The sequence below is a fragment of the Carassius carassius genome, chromosome 49 (genome assembly GCF_963082965.1).
Source record: "Carassius carassius chromosome 49, fCarCar2.1, whole genome shotgun sequence".
NCBI classification, from domain to species: Eukaryota; Metazoa; Chordata; class Actinopteri; order Cypriniformes; family Cyprinidae; genus Carassius; species Carassius carassius.
In genome coordinates, this window is record NC_081803.1 from 22,321,453 (window position 1) to 22,338,227 (window position 16,775).

Below are 16,775 nucleotides of genomic sequence, written 5' to 3' on the forward strand. Positions count from 1 at the left end.
GAGAAAAGGGAGATAATATTAGATGCATCGTAAAGCAGTAAAATACACAATAACCATACGTGACACTTGCACTGATATGATTTTATTCAATATTTATGGACTTCTGCTCATATCACAGCTGTTCTATAAACTCTTAACACATAATTACATATAAATAGACACTTCTCGAGGCTCAGCTTTAGAAAGCACTAGTTGTTTTAAGAACACACGGTTTTATAAACTCAGACAAAGCATTATTAACAGAAACATGTGTTTATTAACGCGTATCTGAGTTGGTGTTGTTTATATAAACACTGCTGAAGCTTTTTAAACTCTTACCTGCACAAACATTCGTCCTCTTCCACTAAACCACTCGAGTGTATCGCCCAAGTCGGAATAAATCCCCGGAATTCATACTGTTGGAGGCCAGTAAAAGGATGTTTCTCGGTTTGCTGATTATATCATGTGTTTGTTAAAAACTTTTCCTTCTTTTGTGCGAGTGATCTGCTCAGCAGCTTCTGTCTCCTCGAAGCTGCGCCATATTGTTAGTGGACGCGCATGCGCAGTGAGCTGTGTGGGCAAAACTCCACCAAGTGGCAGGCAAAAGAATTGCTTCATTCTCCACAATAATGTTTAGATATTTAGTGGATAATAATGCTATGGAAACCCGTTTCCGCCACTAAGTAAAAAAAAAAAAAAAAACAAGGCTTATTGCGACTTTTTATCTCACAATTCTGCCTTTTTTCCCCTCAGAATTGTGTGATATAAAGTTGCAATTCTGACTTTTTCCCCCAGAATTATTTGCTTATATCACGCAATTCTGACCAACAATTAGTAATTATTATTACTAGTATTAGTATCAGTATTAATATTGAAGCCCGTTTCTGCCACTAAATAAAAAATGAAACAAGGTAATCTTGACTTTTTATTTCACAATTCTGACTTTTTCCCTCAGAATTGTGTGATATAATCTCGCAATTTTGAGAAAATAAGAAATTAAATTAAGAAATTAAACAATTAAGAAAATAAAGAAAATAAAAAATAAGAAAATAAAATTGTGACTTTATATCAGGCAATTCTCACTTTATAACTCACAATTAGTAATTATTATTACTAGTATTAGTATCAGTATTATTATGGAAGCCAGTTTCCGTCACTGCATAATAATCTCGCAATTTTGATTTTTTTTTTTTTTTTTTCAAAATTGCAACTTTATATCAGCCAATTCTCACTTTATAACTCACAATAAGTAATTAGTATTACTAGTATTAGCATCAGTATTAATATGGAACCTGTTTCATATTTCTGAACCTGTTAAAGTCAGAATTACAAAGTATAAACTCCCAACTCAGAATTGTGAGTTATAAAGTTAGAATTACTAGATATAAACTCACAATTCAAATTAAAAAAAAAGTCTGAATTGTGAGATAAAAAGTCACAGGACAAGGCAGGAAAAAAAACTAAACTATGAAAACTATAAACTGAAACAAGGCTATGAAAACAAGAAACTGAAACAAGGCGAAGAGAAACAACACGGAAAGGATTTTTTATTGCAGCTATTGCTAGGAGAGGGATATATGCAGAACAATACTCGGCAGTGTGTGAGAGGAAGTCCAATACTTATAAAGCGTGTCTGATGATTGTGCTGTGTATGTGTGATTAGTCTCAGGTGCATGGTGTGATTGTTATCAGATGAATGTGATTGGTGCAATGGAGCATGGGAAATGTAGTCCAGGGTGTACTGTGTAGTGTAAGAGTGTGTGGTGGATGATGACCCCTGGTGGTGAATTAATAGAAGTTCATAGACCGGATCTTGACATTATAAGAGTCATTTTTACGTAGAGTGATATTTAGGGTAAAATAGCTTTTTGTAGAGAATGTTTCATACATTCATGTGGCTCACAGCAAGTTAAGAACACAATGTACTTTAAAATAAATGGTTTTATTTAAAACGTTAATATTTTACAGAAATATTTTTAACTAATAAATTTGATTTTGAAATGTAGTCAATTATTATATCATTGACCATTATTTAATATTGAAAATTATTTAGAATAAGAATCAGAATCAGAATCAGAAAGAGCTTTATTGCCAAGTATGCTTGCGCATACAAGGAATTTGTTTTAGTGACATAAGCTTCCAGTACACAGAGACAACAACACACAGACAAAAAAAACAAACCAAAAAAACACTTAATTTATTTATTAAATTATTTTATTACAAATAATCATTATTTATAATAAAATGTTGATAAATAAATAAATAAATGCGTGAACGATTGATACAACGAATCACTTCCAGCATTATTAGAGGACAGGATGCGCTGAGTTTCCAACAGGTGGCAGGAAAGTCTTGCTCATGACACATTGATGCGTGCACGCGCTTGGGAGGAGTCACACACATGAACAGCCTCTCGTGCTGCTTGGCAACACACAGAATGAATCCAAGTGAAATATCAGGAGATTTTGATGGGACACTTGGACCAGGCCAGCAGCAAAAGTCGCCTACAAGCCGAGAACAGAGCTAAAGGTTCTAGGACTTACTTTCAGGAGCGCGATGAGCCTTTCCACAGAGACTTTATTCAACTTATGAGTTCAGATGGGACGTTCGGCTGGTGCAAACATCAGGTGCATGAGGACTAAAGCGGATAACATGTAACAAAGGAGGACACGAGCTGGATGATGGACTGTAACATCTCGAGCTCTCTGTAGGCTCTTCAGTTTGGATCAGAACTCTTCGTAGATCTTCTGTCTAGTTCAATATGAGTTGTTTCTGTTCATTCCAAGAGGAATTTTACTGTGAGGTTCTGCTCCTGGATGAGTCCAAGCTGATTTTAACCACCCAGCAGCAGGGAATAAAGGTAAAAGATGCTTTTATAATAAATTATTTCAGTGCATATCCTCAGAAAATGAGCTATCCTGATCCAGAGGGCCTGTAGGTTACACTCTGCTTTTCTTTCTTACCACACTAATGAACAAAATAAATAAAAGACGTAAAATCATGTTAATTCATCATACTGATGTTGAACAGTCCTGTGTTTATATTGAATGTTGTGTTCATATTGGAGAGGTTCACAGTCACACCCTGAACCCGTGAGCCCAGCACACTGTTAACCAGAAGATGATCTGGTTAAACACAACGAGAGACCAGCTTTATTATATACAGCTGCTGAACAGAGACTACATCCGATTGATGTTTTGAAGCAGTTATGGTGTGTGCAAAGAAATATTAAACCAGACAGTGTACACTAGGAGGTACCTACCATGGGATTGCTGTAGTTTTTTGGACACGGTGTGTTCATGAAGCGCTCTCAGAACTTTTGCTGAGATTCTGGAAGAGTTCTTGAAAGTTATGCGCAAACGTTATTAAAATGTCTGTTCAAAGTTATTTTGTCTTTAATAAAGCACAAACGCATATATAAAAACGTAACGTTTATACATTGTTCGTGGAATGTTTTTCTGAAACATTTTAGCTGAACGTTCTAATGTTTTTTAAATGTTACTTCTTGTTTCGGAACGCTCAGAAAACATTCATAAGGAACGTTCAATGTTTTCAAAATGATCAAATGGAACGTTCCCTTGAGGCTTGTAAATAAACAAGACATTAAAAAAAGAAAAAAAAACATATATATATATATGTATGTATGTATATATATCTATCTATATATATATATATAAATATATATATATATATATATATATATATAGATATATATATATATATATATATATATATATATTATATATGTATATATATATATATATACATATACATACATAAAATTTTTTTTTTTTTTTTTTTTTTTACATTTTTAAATTTGTATCAGTGTGGTCTAACCAGTTGAAGTTCTAAATACAACATGTTAGCGTTTCCATTAAATTATTAGAACGTTATTTCTGAATGATCACGAAAGTCCGGGTTTTAAAGTTTTTTTTTTTTTTAGAATGTTCAGGGAATGTAACATTTTATAAATTTTCCAAAAACTATGGTAATGTTACTTTTGAATGTTCTCTGAACATTCTGTAATAGTAACATTAAAAAAAGAAATTCAGAAATAAAATGTTCCATGAACGATGTATAAATAATGTTTTGAGCTATTATATATGAGAACATTAATATTAAAGTCCAGATAACTCAACCAAACCTTTGATTAACGTTCATGGAAGAACCTTGAGAGAAAGTTCCCTGTCAGCTGGGCTACTGCTCTTCTCCTAAACATGATCTAAACAGAGTATGGTCGGAGATCAGACTGCTGGTTTGCTGTGAATAGTTGATTGACAGCTGGTCTGTAATGTACAGTACATGAGGACTACACAACTTTGAAAAATGGGCAGTGTTTGGAGTTTGAATGACTCTTCTTTTTTTGCTCAGCAGTGTAGCTTTTAGCTGATATCTGCAGAGAGGAGGTAAAAACAACAATGTGAAGGGATAAAAAAAGCTTTTTCATCAGAGTTTTATTAGTTTGTTGACGTTGCTGGACATGTCGAGGTCGTCGAGTTCAGGTCGAGATGAAAGTTGATGAAAGTGTCCATCTGTCACGCTTGTCTGGATGTTCTTAATGTGACGCCCTGTTTCCCTGCATCAAGGACACTGAAAAAACAACACAGCACAAATGAAATTTTAATACTTATGCTTAAAATCTGAAGCCTATGTGTTCCTATGCAGGTCCTAAGGTGGTTGCTAGGTGTACTCTTCCCTTTCATCGACTTTAATACTTTGTGCATGTGATCTAACCTCGAGCACTAACACTGATAATGAGCAATACAATAATTTTTGCAGTTTGCTTATAAAGCCATTCATTTGCTGATTCTGCTCACGTGCACAGAAGCTCACACACATAAAACACTGAGCGGTTCACACACACACTTACGACACAAAGGCCTCATTGATTTGACCCAGACGGCGGTGTGTGTAGTTGTGCATGAGGAACAGAACGGCTCACATGTTTCCATCATCACAAAACAAAGACAGCAACTTCGAGGCCGCGCTTGTGTCGAGGTGATGCTCTCCCGACGTTTGCAGAGACATTTCTGACCAGATTTACAGACCAGTCTTCCTCCTTTGTGTTTCCTGTGAGAAAACACATGGCAGCGATTTCGAAACAATAATGACCTTTGGCACGTTTCAGAACAAACAAAAAAAGATTATTAAAAGCTGTTATTGTGGAGTTCAAAGGTTCAGGATGAGGCTACAGTGCACGGAAATTGGTCTGAATATTGAAATGTTTTCATTGTACAGTGGTGATATCAGATATTTGAGTGAATCTCTGGGTCACATTTCACTCTGCAATTGAAAAGAAATGAAAGCAAGTAAATAAGAATGTTTATTTTCATGACAATTAAACAAATTCAAACCACCAAATGTTCTTATTGTAATGCAAAACACACAAATAATATGTAATTTTAATTTTAAAGTATTTCATGTCATGGTACAGTGTTTGTTGCGTTGCCTTTAATTTATGCTAAATAAATAAATAAATAAAAGACATGTTTTCCTGTTACATTGAAAGAACTACTGAGAATAAGGAAAATTACATAAAGCATTCGAAAAGGAAATGTGCTTAATTGTCATGAATTCATCAGACTTTTATTAAAATGTATACTATTAAATATATGTTAAAATAATATTATTGCATTTAATAATAATATTTCTTTGATGAATACAATTCAAAAGTACAGTTTTTGGTATGTATGCCCCTATATATTTATATACACAGTATATTTATGTATGTGTGTGTATTTATACACTGTGTACTGTACTGTGTTATTGTACAGTATGATTAGCATATTCATATACTGTGGATACATAAATGATTGCATCCAAGGTATTTCAGAGAACACCACTGTATTACCAACATCTTAGTGTCTTAAAGCCTGGTAATACCAGGATCCTCTTTTGCTCTTTTGCTGGAGGAGTGAGGGACAGAGCTGGATTTGAGGGGGACTAATGCGAGCTCTGGATCAAATCCCACCTTGACGCGTTTAATGGGATTCCTGCATGTGTGGTGTTTTACATATTCACTTACAAGCTGATTTCACAGCTCACATTAATAATGATGATGAGCCTAATTAGTTAATTATACAGTAGAGAAGAGGACAGAATTCAATAATTGACCGTTTTGTTGTACCGTGTGACCATTTAAGCCCATTATCTGGCGCTCATCTTGTAATGAAAATGTCCTATCAAAAATAATAAACCGTAGACTAGAATAAACCGCGTTCGCAGCTCATATGATGTGCATTTTTGTGCATTAGCTTTCCCAATGGTAAAACAATTAATGCATGAAATAAGTATATATTTATTTATTTTAAAAGTGCATGAAGTTTTCTTTTTAAGGTATGGGTTAGTCTAAGGGGTTTTAAATATTTTTGTAAGAAGTCTCTTCTACTCATCAAGGCTGCATCTATTTGATCAAAAATACAGTAAAAACTGTAATATTGTGAAATATTACTACAATTAAGAATAACTGTTTTCTTTGTGAATCTCTGTTAAACTGTAATTTATTTCTGTGATGCACATCTGTATTTTCAGCATCATTCCTCCAGTCTTCAGTGTCACATGATCTTCAGAAATTACTATAATATGATGATTTGCTGCTCGAGAAACATTTCTGATTATTATCAATGTTGAAAACAGTTGTGCTGCACAATATTTTTGTGAAAAATGTGATGCATTTTTAATTTTTGAGGATTCTTTGATAAATGGAACATTCAAAGGAGCAGCATTTATTTGAAACCGAAATCTTTTGAAGGTCAATGTGTATTTAGCGTATTGCTTTATTATGAAACATAGAACTCTATGTCATCATTTAGATATTGGTGTTTATGGGGGGGTGGGGGTTACATGTTTCTCTCTCTCTCTGTGTGTGTGCGTGCGTGTGTGTGTGTGTGTGTGTGTGATGTAGCGGTGTATGGTTTTTTTCAGAGACAGGCACAGACAGACTCCAAACCTGAACTCCGAAGCCCCTGTCAGCCCAGAGATGTTTAACTGGCTCTGCCAACATCTCATTCAAGAAAGGAATTCGCTCAGAATATAACTTTCTGCCAACCAACTGTAAAATTAGATTAAAATGATATGATATTTTTTATTTAATTTGATGACAGTGGTGGCTAATATTAAGAAGATATGAACACCTTGAATACTTATATCAAGAATATCATGCCAACAACACCATAGTAAACATTCAAAACAAACCCAAGCTAATACCTATGATACGATTTTATTAGTGAATACAAGTGTGCTGGATAGATATACAATATTCATAGTCCATTGCTTCCAGTCAGCCTGTCATACAACATTCCTCCGAGAAACCTCACCTCACAGCTAATTATCTGAAACCTGTAATTAAAAACAATTGTTATTATTAAGGTGTTATTTGAGACACACTTAAACGCCTAAATATTGCTCTTAAGAATTTAAGCCATCATTCTTTACCCTTAGGAATGTACTCTTTTGTTCACACACACATATATATATATATATATATATATATATATATATATATATATATATATGCAAATAGAAAATAGCACTTTAAAAAAAAAAAAACTATTCTTATTTTGCATGCATGTACCTCAAGAAATATTAAGGCCCTATATTTCGAATCCAAATATACAGGAATTCCACTGTGACTTGATGTCCAAATTGTTGAATTGTACCCATTTTCATCAGTTGAAAACCAAAAGTACAGTGTATAATATGCTATAATTTTACAGTCTGTTGGCAGAAAAGTTACCATGGCTGTGAATTACTTTCTGGAATTAAAGTTCAACAGAACTGGAATGGAAATTCACAATTTATGTTTTGGCATTTGGCAGATGCTTTTATCCAAACGACGTGCACTGCATTTAAAGTAAACATTTGATCAAGTCATGCATTGTCTGGGAATCGAACTCATGGACTTGGTGTTGCAACTGATTGAGCTACAGTTGATTGCAATCAAATTCTGAATATCTTTGATTTGTGATTTCAGCTACTAGTACAGTAACAGTAGAACTTACAATTTGCACATCTTAACATATATAAATCCACTTAAATCCCACAGAATTCTGCCGATGTTGTCACAAAATGGTGCAGACATGCAAAATCCATCAGCGGACTTGGTGTCAGCAGTGTTTTTGTTTCAGATGAGGTCAGAGGATTTAACAGAGATTTGAAGGAGCGAGAAAAGAACATGAGAATAATCTCTGCATCAGCGACTTTCTTCAGTCACACTGAGGGTCGTAATCTCTCCTGTCAAACGCAGAATCAACACTGATTGCTTTGTTTTTCTACAGACACATTCCTTCAGCATGTGCAGACGGCAGAAACAGTTCTTAAATGAACCACCGTTGGCAATCAGAATGCAAATTATTCAGTTGATTGAGCTTATTGAGGTTCTCATCAAATTTACATCAAAAATTTGTTTGAGAATCGCTTTGAATTATAAAAGACTGATCAAAAATAATCAAGCCAGTTTGTTGTTCTTTTATGCTTTATTTAAACCTTTAAGAGTCACTCCAGAGCTATTCTGAACCGTGTCAGGCTGAAAAACTAGCTGCATCAGAGTTTAGTTTTGTTCCAGGCTTCTGTCGTTTATAATGACTTGGGAAGTTCATTCCGATGTCGACAGCAAGTGTTCAACAAAGGCTTTCAGAAACGCTCATCCGTCATCAAGCTAGGTATTTCAACAAGCCTCATGCATATGAATTATTACTGATGCTGGAGTCTAATTTTAAATTTGTCTGCCGTGCACAAACTCCTCCAAAGCGCAGAGCTCCAGAGAGACGTGGTTTTCTGGGTTTTAGTTCCCAGAGAAACATGGAATATTCAGCTTCTTGATCTGTAGACTGAATCATAAACTCAAATCCAGTAGCTGGGAAATCTCTTATTAAAGAACTAACTAAAAAACCAGCATAGGATTTACTTTGAAACTATTTTCAACCCAAAATTGCTAGTGAAATTCACAAATAATTGACTGATGTGGTGTTTTCTTGTAAAACATACTCCAAACATCTTTATTTACTTTTTCTACAGTGTGGTGTATTTAAGTTCTAATTATATTAGATCTTCTATTGGGGTAATATGTCAGAAAAAAAATATATATATATAATAAATCATATATATAACATAAACTCAGAATTATGACTTTTTTTCTCAGAATTAAGAGATGTAAAGCACAATTGTGAGTTATAATATCAGAATTGTGAATTGTGTGTCAGAGATGTTATTTTGCTTTCCTGTTGGTTTTTTTCTTCCCCAAGTAATTTAGTGTGCATTTATATATTCACGTTTCATGTTTGGCTTCCTCTTTCAGCTTTGGTTAATGTGTTTGGTTAGGAGCTCAAAGCACATTTTATCAGTGTTCGCTGTGTTTATTTGTCTGTAATTTCCTTTGCCTTTTGATTGCAAGTGTTTCTTCCAATCATGGTGGGTGGGATGTATTGCAGTACACAGACATTTGCTTTTTTTCCCTTGTGTTCATGTTTTTTGAACATGATTGCATTGAAATAGCATGTTTTTGGACATGCACCATTCCAATGCCACAGTGTAGTTGGAGTTGCATGTAAATACCAATTTGTTGATCAATCTGTAGAATATACTGTTCTTCTGATTGCCTTGTAAAGCCTTTCCAAGAGCATCCTGCATTTTTAACCTATTGTTTGCATTCACAGAAGAATGTTAGCCGCTTGTAATATTGCTGGTTAACAATGCACCGTGACTCAAGACTTGTCAAGCGTGCTCCTCAGTGCTGTTGTAAATCTCCACTGCTCCATGTGTCGCATCTTTGTCTTTTATTTTTGAGTAACTATGGAAACAGGAGGGTCTGTGCCACCAGCGCAGAGGGGGTTTGAGACATCTGGACCGTTTCCAGCAGAAACCAGAAGAGAAGTGGCTTTTCTGTTGTGATTAGTCATTAAAACATGCTCAGCTCCCACAGCGCTCTCTACCTTTGTTTCTACTGTGACTTCTCAAAGCAGAGCTTTCACTGTCTAAGTGAAATCAAAAGAATAAAAAATTTAAATAGCCTTTTAAGGTTTTTTTTTTAAGTGCTTTGTCATTCTTAGGATGTTTTCAGGACATTTTTATTATAATTAATTTCATCATACAATAAAGGTACAACTATTAAGTACAACAAATATTACCATAATGTATTGTGCTTGTACAATTATTATTATTATTTTTCACACATTACTTGCATTAAGAATTTTGAGGCTAATGTGTTTAATTTTCATGAAAATACATAATTTTCAAAAATAATGTAATTCTTTGTCTTGAGTTTGAAGAGAAATACTCTTTCAAAGAATTTTCTCCACGTTCTTTCTTAAAGAATCAACAATCTTTCTCCACATTTTTCTCAAGATTTTTCCTCAAACTATTTTCTCAAGATTATTTTTCTGAGAATTTTGGGGCTTGATCTGTTTAATTGACATGAAAAAGCTTCATTTTTACAAAATATAACTTATTTCTTTCATTAGAGTTTAAGAGAATGTCTTTTCTTTAAAAAATTCTCATGATTTTTTCTCAAATCATTTTTATCAACATTCTTTTCAGAGTTAAGAAAATGTGTTTGTCATAAAAAAAAGGATACATTTTCTTTATGCAAAATATAATTACTTTCTTTCTCGTGAGTTAGAAAATAAATATTTCTTAAAGAATTTACTCAAGATTTTTTTTTTCATAGATTCTTACACAAAGAATTTTCTCAAGATTCTTTTGCCCAATAATTTTCTCAAGGTTCTTTCTTCACACATTTTCTTAAGATTATTATTTCAAAGAATTTAGGGCTCAGTGTGGTTAATTGTCATGAAAATGGCTTGTTTATGCAAAACATCATGTCTTTCTCTGGAGTTAGAAGAATTCTTTTTTTCACAGATTTCCAAGATTTTCAGATTTCTCAAGATTCTTTCTATATGAATTTATTTTGTCTAATTGACATGAAAAAATATATATTTTTCAATCATTTTCTTTATGCATTTTCCAATCATTTTCTTTATGCATTTTCCAATCATTTTCTTTATGCATTTTTCAATCATTTTCTTTATGCATTTTTCAATCTTTTTCTTTATGCATTTTCAGGTCATTTTCTTTATGCATTTTCCAATCATTTTCTTTATGCATTTTTCAATCATTTTCTTTATGCATTTTTCAATCTTTTTCTTTATGCATTTTCAGGTCATTTTCTTTATGCATTTTTCAACCATTTTCTTTATGCATTTTCCAATTATTTTCTTTATACATTTTCCAATCATTTTCTTTATGCATTTTCCAATTATTTTCTTTATGCATTTTCCAGTTATTTTCTTTATGCATTTTTCAATCATTTTCTTTATGCATTTTTCAATCATTTTCTTTATGCATTTTCCAATCATTTTCTTTATGCATTTTTCAACCATTTTCTTTATGCATTTTTCAATCATTTTCTTTATGCATTTCCAATCATTTGCTTTATGCATTTTTCAACCATTTTCTTTATGCATTTTCCAATCATTTTCTTTATGCATTTACCAATCATTTTCTTTATGCATTTTTCAATCATTTTCTTTATGCCTTTTTCAATCATTTTCTTTATGCCTTTTCCAATCATTTTCTTTATGCATTTTCCAATCTTTTTTATGCATTTTCCAATTATTTTTTCTATGCATTTTTCAATCATTTTCTTTATGCATTTTCCAATTATTTTCTTTATGCATTTTTCAATCATTTTCTATATGCATTTTTCAATCATTTTCTTTATGCATTTTTCAACCATTTTCTTTATGCATTTTTCAACCATTTTCTTTATGCATTTTTCAACCATTTTCTTTATGCATTTTTCAATCATTTTCTTTATGCATTTTTCAATCATTTTCTTTATGCATTTTTCAATCATTTTCTTTATGCATTTTTCAATCATTTTCTTTATGCATTTTTCAATCATTTTCTATATGCATTTTCCAATTAATTTCTTTATGCATTTTTCAGTCATTTTCTTTATGCATTTACCAATCATTTTCTTTATGCATTTTTCAATCTTTTCTTTATGCATTTTCCAATCATTTTCTTTATGCATTTTTCAATCATTTTCTTTATGCCTTTTTCAACCATTTTCTTTATGCATTTTCCAATTATTTTCTTTATACATTTTCCAATCATTTTCTTTATGCATTTTCCAGTTATTTTCTTTATGCATTTTCCAGTTATTTTCTTTATGCATTTTTCAATCATTTTCTTTATGCATTTTTCAATCATTTTCTTTATGCATTTTCCAATCATTTTCTTTATGCATTTTTCAACCATTTTCTTTATGCATTTTTCAATCATTTTCTTTATGCATTTTCCAATCATTTGCTTTATGCATTTTTCAACCATTTTCTTTATGCATTTTCCAATCATTTTCTTTATGAATTTTTCAACCATTTTCTTTATGCATTTTCCAATCATTTTCTTTATGCATTTTTCAATCATTTTCTTTATGCATTTTTCAACCATTTTCTTTATGCATTTTTCAACCATTTTCTTTATGCATTTTTCAACCATTTTCTTTATGCATTTTTCAACCATTTTCTTTATGCATTTTTCAATCATTTTCTTTATGCATTTTTCAATCATTTTCTTTATGCATTTTTCAATCATTTTCTTTATGCATTTTTCAATCATTTTCTTTATGCATTTTTCAATCATTTTCTTTATGCATTTTTCAATCATTTTCTATATGCATTTTCCAATTAATTTCTTTATGCATTTTTCAGTCATTTTCTTTATGCATTTACCAATCATTTTCTTTATGCATTTTTCAATCTTTTCTTTATGCATTTTCCAATCATTTTCTTTATGCATTTTTCAATCATTTTCTTTATGCCTTTTTCAATCATTTTCTTTATGCCTTTTCCAATCATTTTCTTTATGCATTTTCCAATCTTTTTTATGCATTTTCCAATTATTTTTTCTATGCATTTTTCAATCATTTTCTTTATGCATTTTCCAATTATTTTCTTTATGCATTTTCCAATCATTTTCTATATGCATTTTTCAATCATTTTCTTTATGCATTTTTCAACCATTTTCTTTATGCATTTTTCAACCATTTTCTTTATGCATTTTTCAACCATTTTCTTTATGCATTTTTCAATCATTTTCTTTATGCATTTTTCAACCATTTTCTTTATGCATTTTTCAATCATTTTCTTTATGCATTTTTCAATCATTTTCTTTATGCATTTTTCAATCATTTTCTATATGCATTTTCCAATTAATTTCTTTATGCATTTTTCAGTCATTTTCTTTATGCATTTACCAATCATTTTCTTTATGCATTTTTCAATCTTTTCTTTATGCATTTTCCAATCATTTTCTTTATGCATTTTTCAATCATTTTCTTTATGCCTTTTTCAATCATTTTCTTTATGCCTTTTCCAATCATTTTCTTTATGCATTTTCCAATCTTTTTTATGCATTTTCCAATTATTTTTTCTATGCATTTTTCAATCATTTTCTTTATGCATTTTCCAATTATTTTCTTTATGCATTTTTCAATCATTTTCTATATGCATTTTTCAATCATTTTCTTTATGCATTTTTCAATCATTTTCTATATGCATTTTCCAATTAATTTCTTTATGCATTTTTCAGTCATTTTCTTTATGCATTTACCAATCATTTTCTTTATGCATTTTTCAATCTTTTCTTTATGCATTTTCCAATCATTTTCGTTATGCCTTTTTCAATCATTTTCTTTATGCCTTTTCCAATCATTTTCTTTATGCATTTTCCAATCTTTTTTATGCATTTTCCAATTATTTTTTCTATGCATTTTTCAATCATTTTCTTTATGCATTTTCCAATCATTTTCTTTATACATTTTTCAATAATTTTTTTTTTTGTGCAAAGCATAATTTCTTCTTTCTTTCTCTTTGAGTTTGGGGTGAAATGTGACCTGGTCGTGTTCCTGACAGTTTTCGTCAGATTCACCCGTTTAGTCTCGTTCAGGTCTCTGGGGGAGTGAAGGAGCATCTGCTGATGGAGACACACACACACACACACACACACACAAGCGGTCAGCAGATGGTCAGGCCTCGTTAACAGTGACCCCGTTGCTATGGGAACAGCAGGGCATGTTAAAGCGAGTTAATTGTTTCAAAGAATCTCCTCATTATGAAACCTCCAGAATCTCACAGGGATCTGAGGAAACCTGTCGAGAGCACATCCGGGTCATACCCCCACCCCCCACCCCCCAATCACGTTTTAGGAGCATTACCAGCTTCTTTCAAGGCAATTAAGCACATTTTCTGATTGGTTTATTGACTTGGTGTCTGATAGTGTGATTGCATTCAGAGCACTTTAAATGACTGGATGTTCTTCTTTGTATAATTAAGCAAAGCTGGATGATAGGAGAGTGTTAGTAAAAGAGCAAAAGTGTGTGAACATGTTGTGCATCCTTTATTTGATTAGTTATCAGAAACACGATTCTGCTTTCACTAAACAAATCTCTGTCTCATTAGTTCATCTGTCTGATTGACTGTCTGAAAGATCAATCTTTATTCATTAGATCTGTGCCTGTGCTTGTTTTATTCACCTCCCAGTCTGCGATTATTAACAAACTGTCATGAAAAGATAAAATATTCTTTCTTTCTAATGAGTTTGAAATAGAAACTCTCCACAAATTTTCTCTAGACTCAGTCTGCAATTCTTAACAAAGGTTGTGTTCAGAAGGCCATGCTACAATATTAATTAATCCAATTTTTCAGTATGCATTATGTACTGTTTAATTTTATAATAATATGTGATCATCTTTTGTTATAAATCTTTCGTATATACACCACTATTCACAATTTTGGAATATATATATATATATATGATTTCTCTTTGTACTTGGATTTAAAATGCATTGCACTTAAAACAGTTTTTCTTTAACAGGCTTTAACAGTTTTTCAAAAAATGCTGTAAAATTGTAGTTTTTTTCTCTTGTCCCTCAAAATAAAGCTGTTATTAGTGTACACTTGATACTGCATTTGAACACTAATCTGCTGTGGCTTTCTTATCAGCATTTCTATCTGATGGAAATAAACAGACGTGGGCATTAAGTTTCAGTCCAGACGCAGGAAAGCTTTGCTTGGCTAGTGTTTCGTTTTGATCTACAGTAGGTGCATTTCTCTGCACAAGGAAACCCATTCCCTATCTATTCATTTCACTCTTCCCTGTTGTTTGAACATTCCCAGCCTGATCCGCGCTGAAGTCTTATCAGGAAGAGAGATACGGCAGGAATGCAGAGGGCATGTTTCAGGAGGATGCTTGTGTTTGCGGTGTGTGGTGTTCAGTTCTCCTCCCGCTGGGCTTTTGGGACTTGAATTACGACGCTCACATCAGAGGGTTTTTCCCTGGTAAGACCGTACCTGTGATCCTCTGCGTGTTCAGCTTTGATGGATATTTCGCCATCGGGTGAACCTGAGCGTCTTAAACATACATACATCACCTGTGAGCACTCAGTGTCCACAGTAAAAAACTATTTATAGAAGAATGTCCTTAATAAACCTGAGTTCACCATGGTTGACAAATCATGCAGTTTTGCAAACTGTTAGGTTTATTCCTGTAGTTCTGTTCAAAGTGAATGTTGTTGCTTAGATTTAGCTCATTTCTGGCTTATTGAGTTATTTCTGTTAACTCCATTATTTAATGAATGTTTGAATAAATCTGCCGTGAAAAATGTTTTTATTACAACCACTGTTTTAAAGTGTATATTTGAACAACAAATGGAGGAGAAACATAAGCTATATCAGTAAAAATGTGATATAAAATTGCCTTATGTGCAATTTAAATATTTTTACTCTGTTTTTATTTGGGTGTTGATTATGAAATAAATGTGATTCATTAATTGATTATGAAATAAACATTATTTTCAGTTTTCCGCTAAATAAAATCTTTAATTTTGGCTTTAAATTTTTTTAATGCGTCTTATTTATTGATTTTATTTGTTTATTTATTTAAATGAACATTTTTCTCCACAAATGTTCAGTTTTGTTTGGATATAAAATGCATTGCTTGGCTTTAATTTTGCTCTTGTACCACATTGAATGCAGTGATTATAAATAAAAAAGATTATATTCATGCATCATGTTTTACAAGAAAATTCAATTTCAGTTTAAATCAGCTGAATTCATTTCAATATACTAACAATTTCAAAATTATTTCAAAGTAAATTTGGACAGTTACATTGAATTTATCTCTCTAAAGAGAATGTGATTGATCAAATTGTGATTCAATCATGTTTCATTGAAGTATCAATTTTGTCTCGGATGTTTTTAACAAAATCAACCAAATGAGTCAATAGTTGTGAAGAGTTATTAAATGAATGTTGAGCAGCTCAGCTAATTTGATGAGAAATGTTTGAGATTATATTGAGATCTTTTGGATCTGGAAAATCGGAGACATTTTTGAGATGCGTGTGAGATTACTGGGGTGTTTTTAGGAGAAAGCTCTCCACTTGCTCTCCGTTTAATTGTATTTCTGTCTAGATGAAGAGATCTTGTGTGTGATTACTCAATCCTGTAGGTTTGCTGCTGTAGCTGTATAGTGTTTCAGACCTGAAGTTCATTGTGTTTCACCCTGCAGCGTGTAACGGGAGCGATCATGACATACGTCCCTTTGTGTGTTTTCTGTGTGGGTGGGTTCTTACAGCAAACACACACACACACACACACACACACACTCCCAGCGGGCAGAAGCTCCAGCAGGTTTCCTCTTACTCTCCGTGTGTCATACGTCTGAGCTGCTGTTGCACAACTATCAGCAGAGATGTCACATAAACACTGAAGATTTATGACCACAGTTAAGATTTTATT

The 16,775-nt window shown here is 32.4% G+C and overlaps 2 protein-coding genes across 3 annotated transcripts in view; one reads left to right on the forward strand and one right to left on the reverse strand.

Moving 5' to 3' along the window:
- LOC132132177 (adenomatous polyposis coli protein-like) overlaps positions 1-547 on the reverse strand; it is a 38,680-nt gene extending 38,133 nt beyond the window's left edge. Inside the window, exon 1 of the mRNA XM_059544485.1 lies at positions 319-547. The gene's annotated coding sequence lies outside the window, so the exon portion shown is untranslated. The remainder of the gene's footprint in view (positions 1-318) is intronic.
- Positions 548-2,313: 1,766 nt separating this feature from the next.
- LOC132132561 (band 4.1-like protein 4) overlaps positions 2,314-16,775 on the forward strand; it is a 45,959-nt gene continuing 31,497 nt past the window's right edge. Inside the window, exon 1 of one of the 2 annotated variants that reach the window (XM_059544983.1) lies at positions 2,314-2,839. In XM_059544983.1, coding sequence (XP_059400966.1) covers positions 2,741-2,839 — 99 coding nt within the window. In that variant the 5' untranslated portion in view covers positions 2,314-2,740. The remainder of the gene's footprint in view (positions 2,840-16,775) is intronic. The other variant, XM_059544984.1, reaches the window with a different exon arrangement.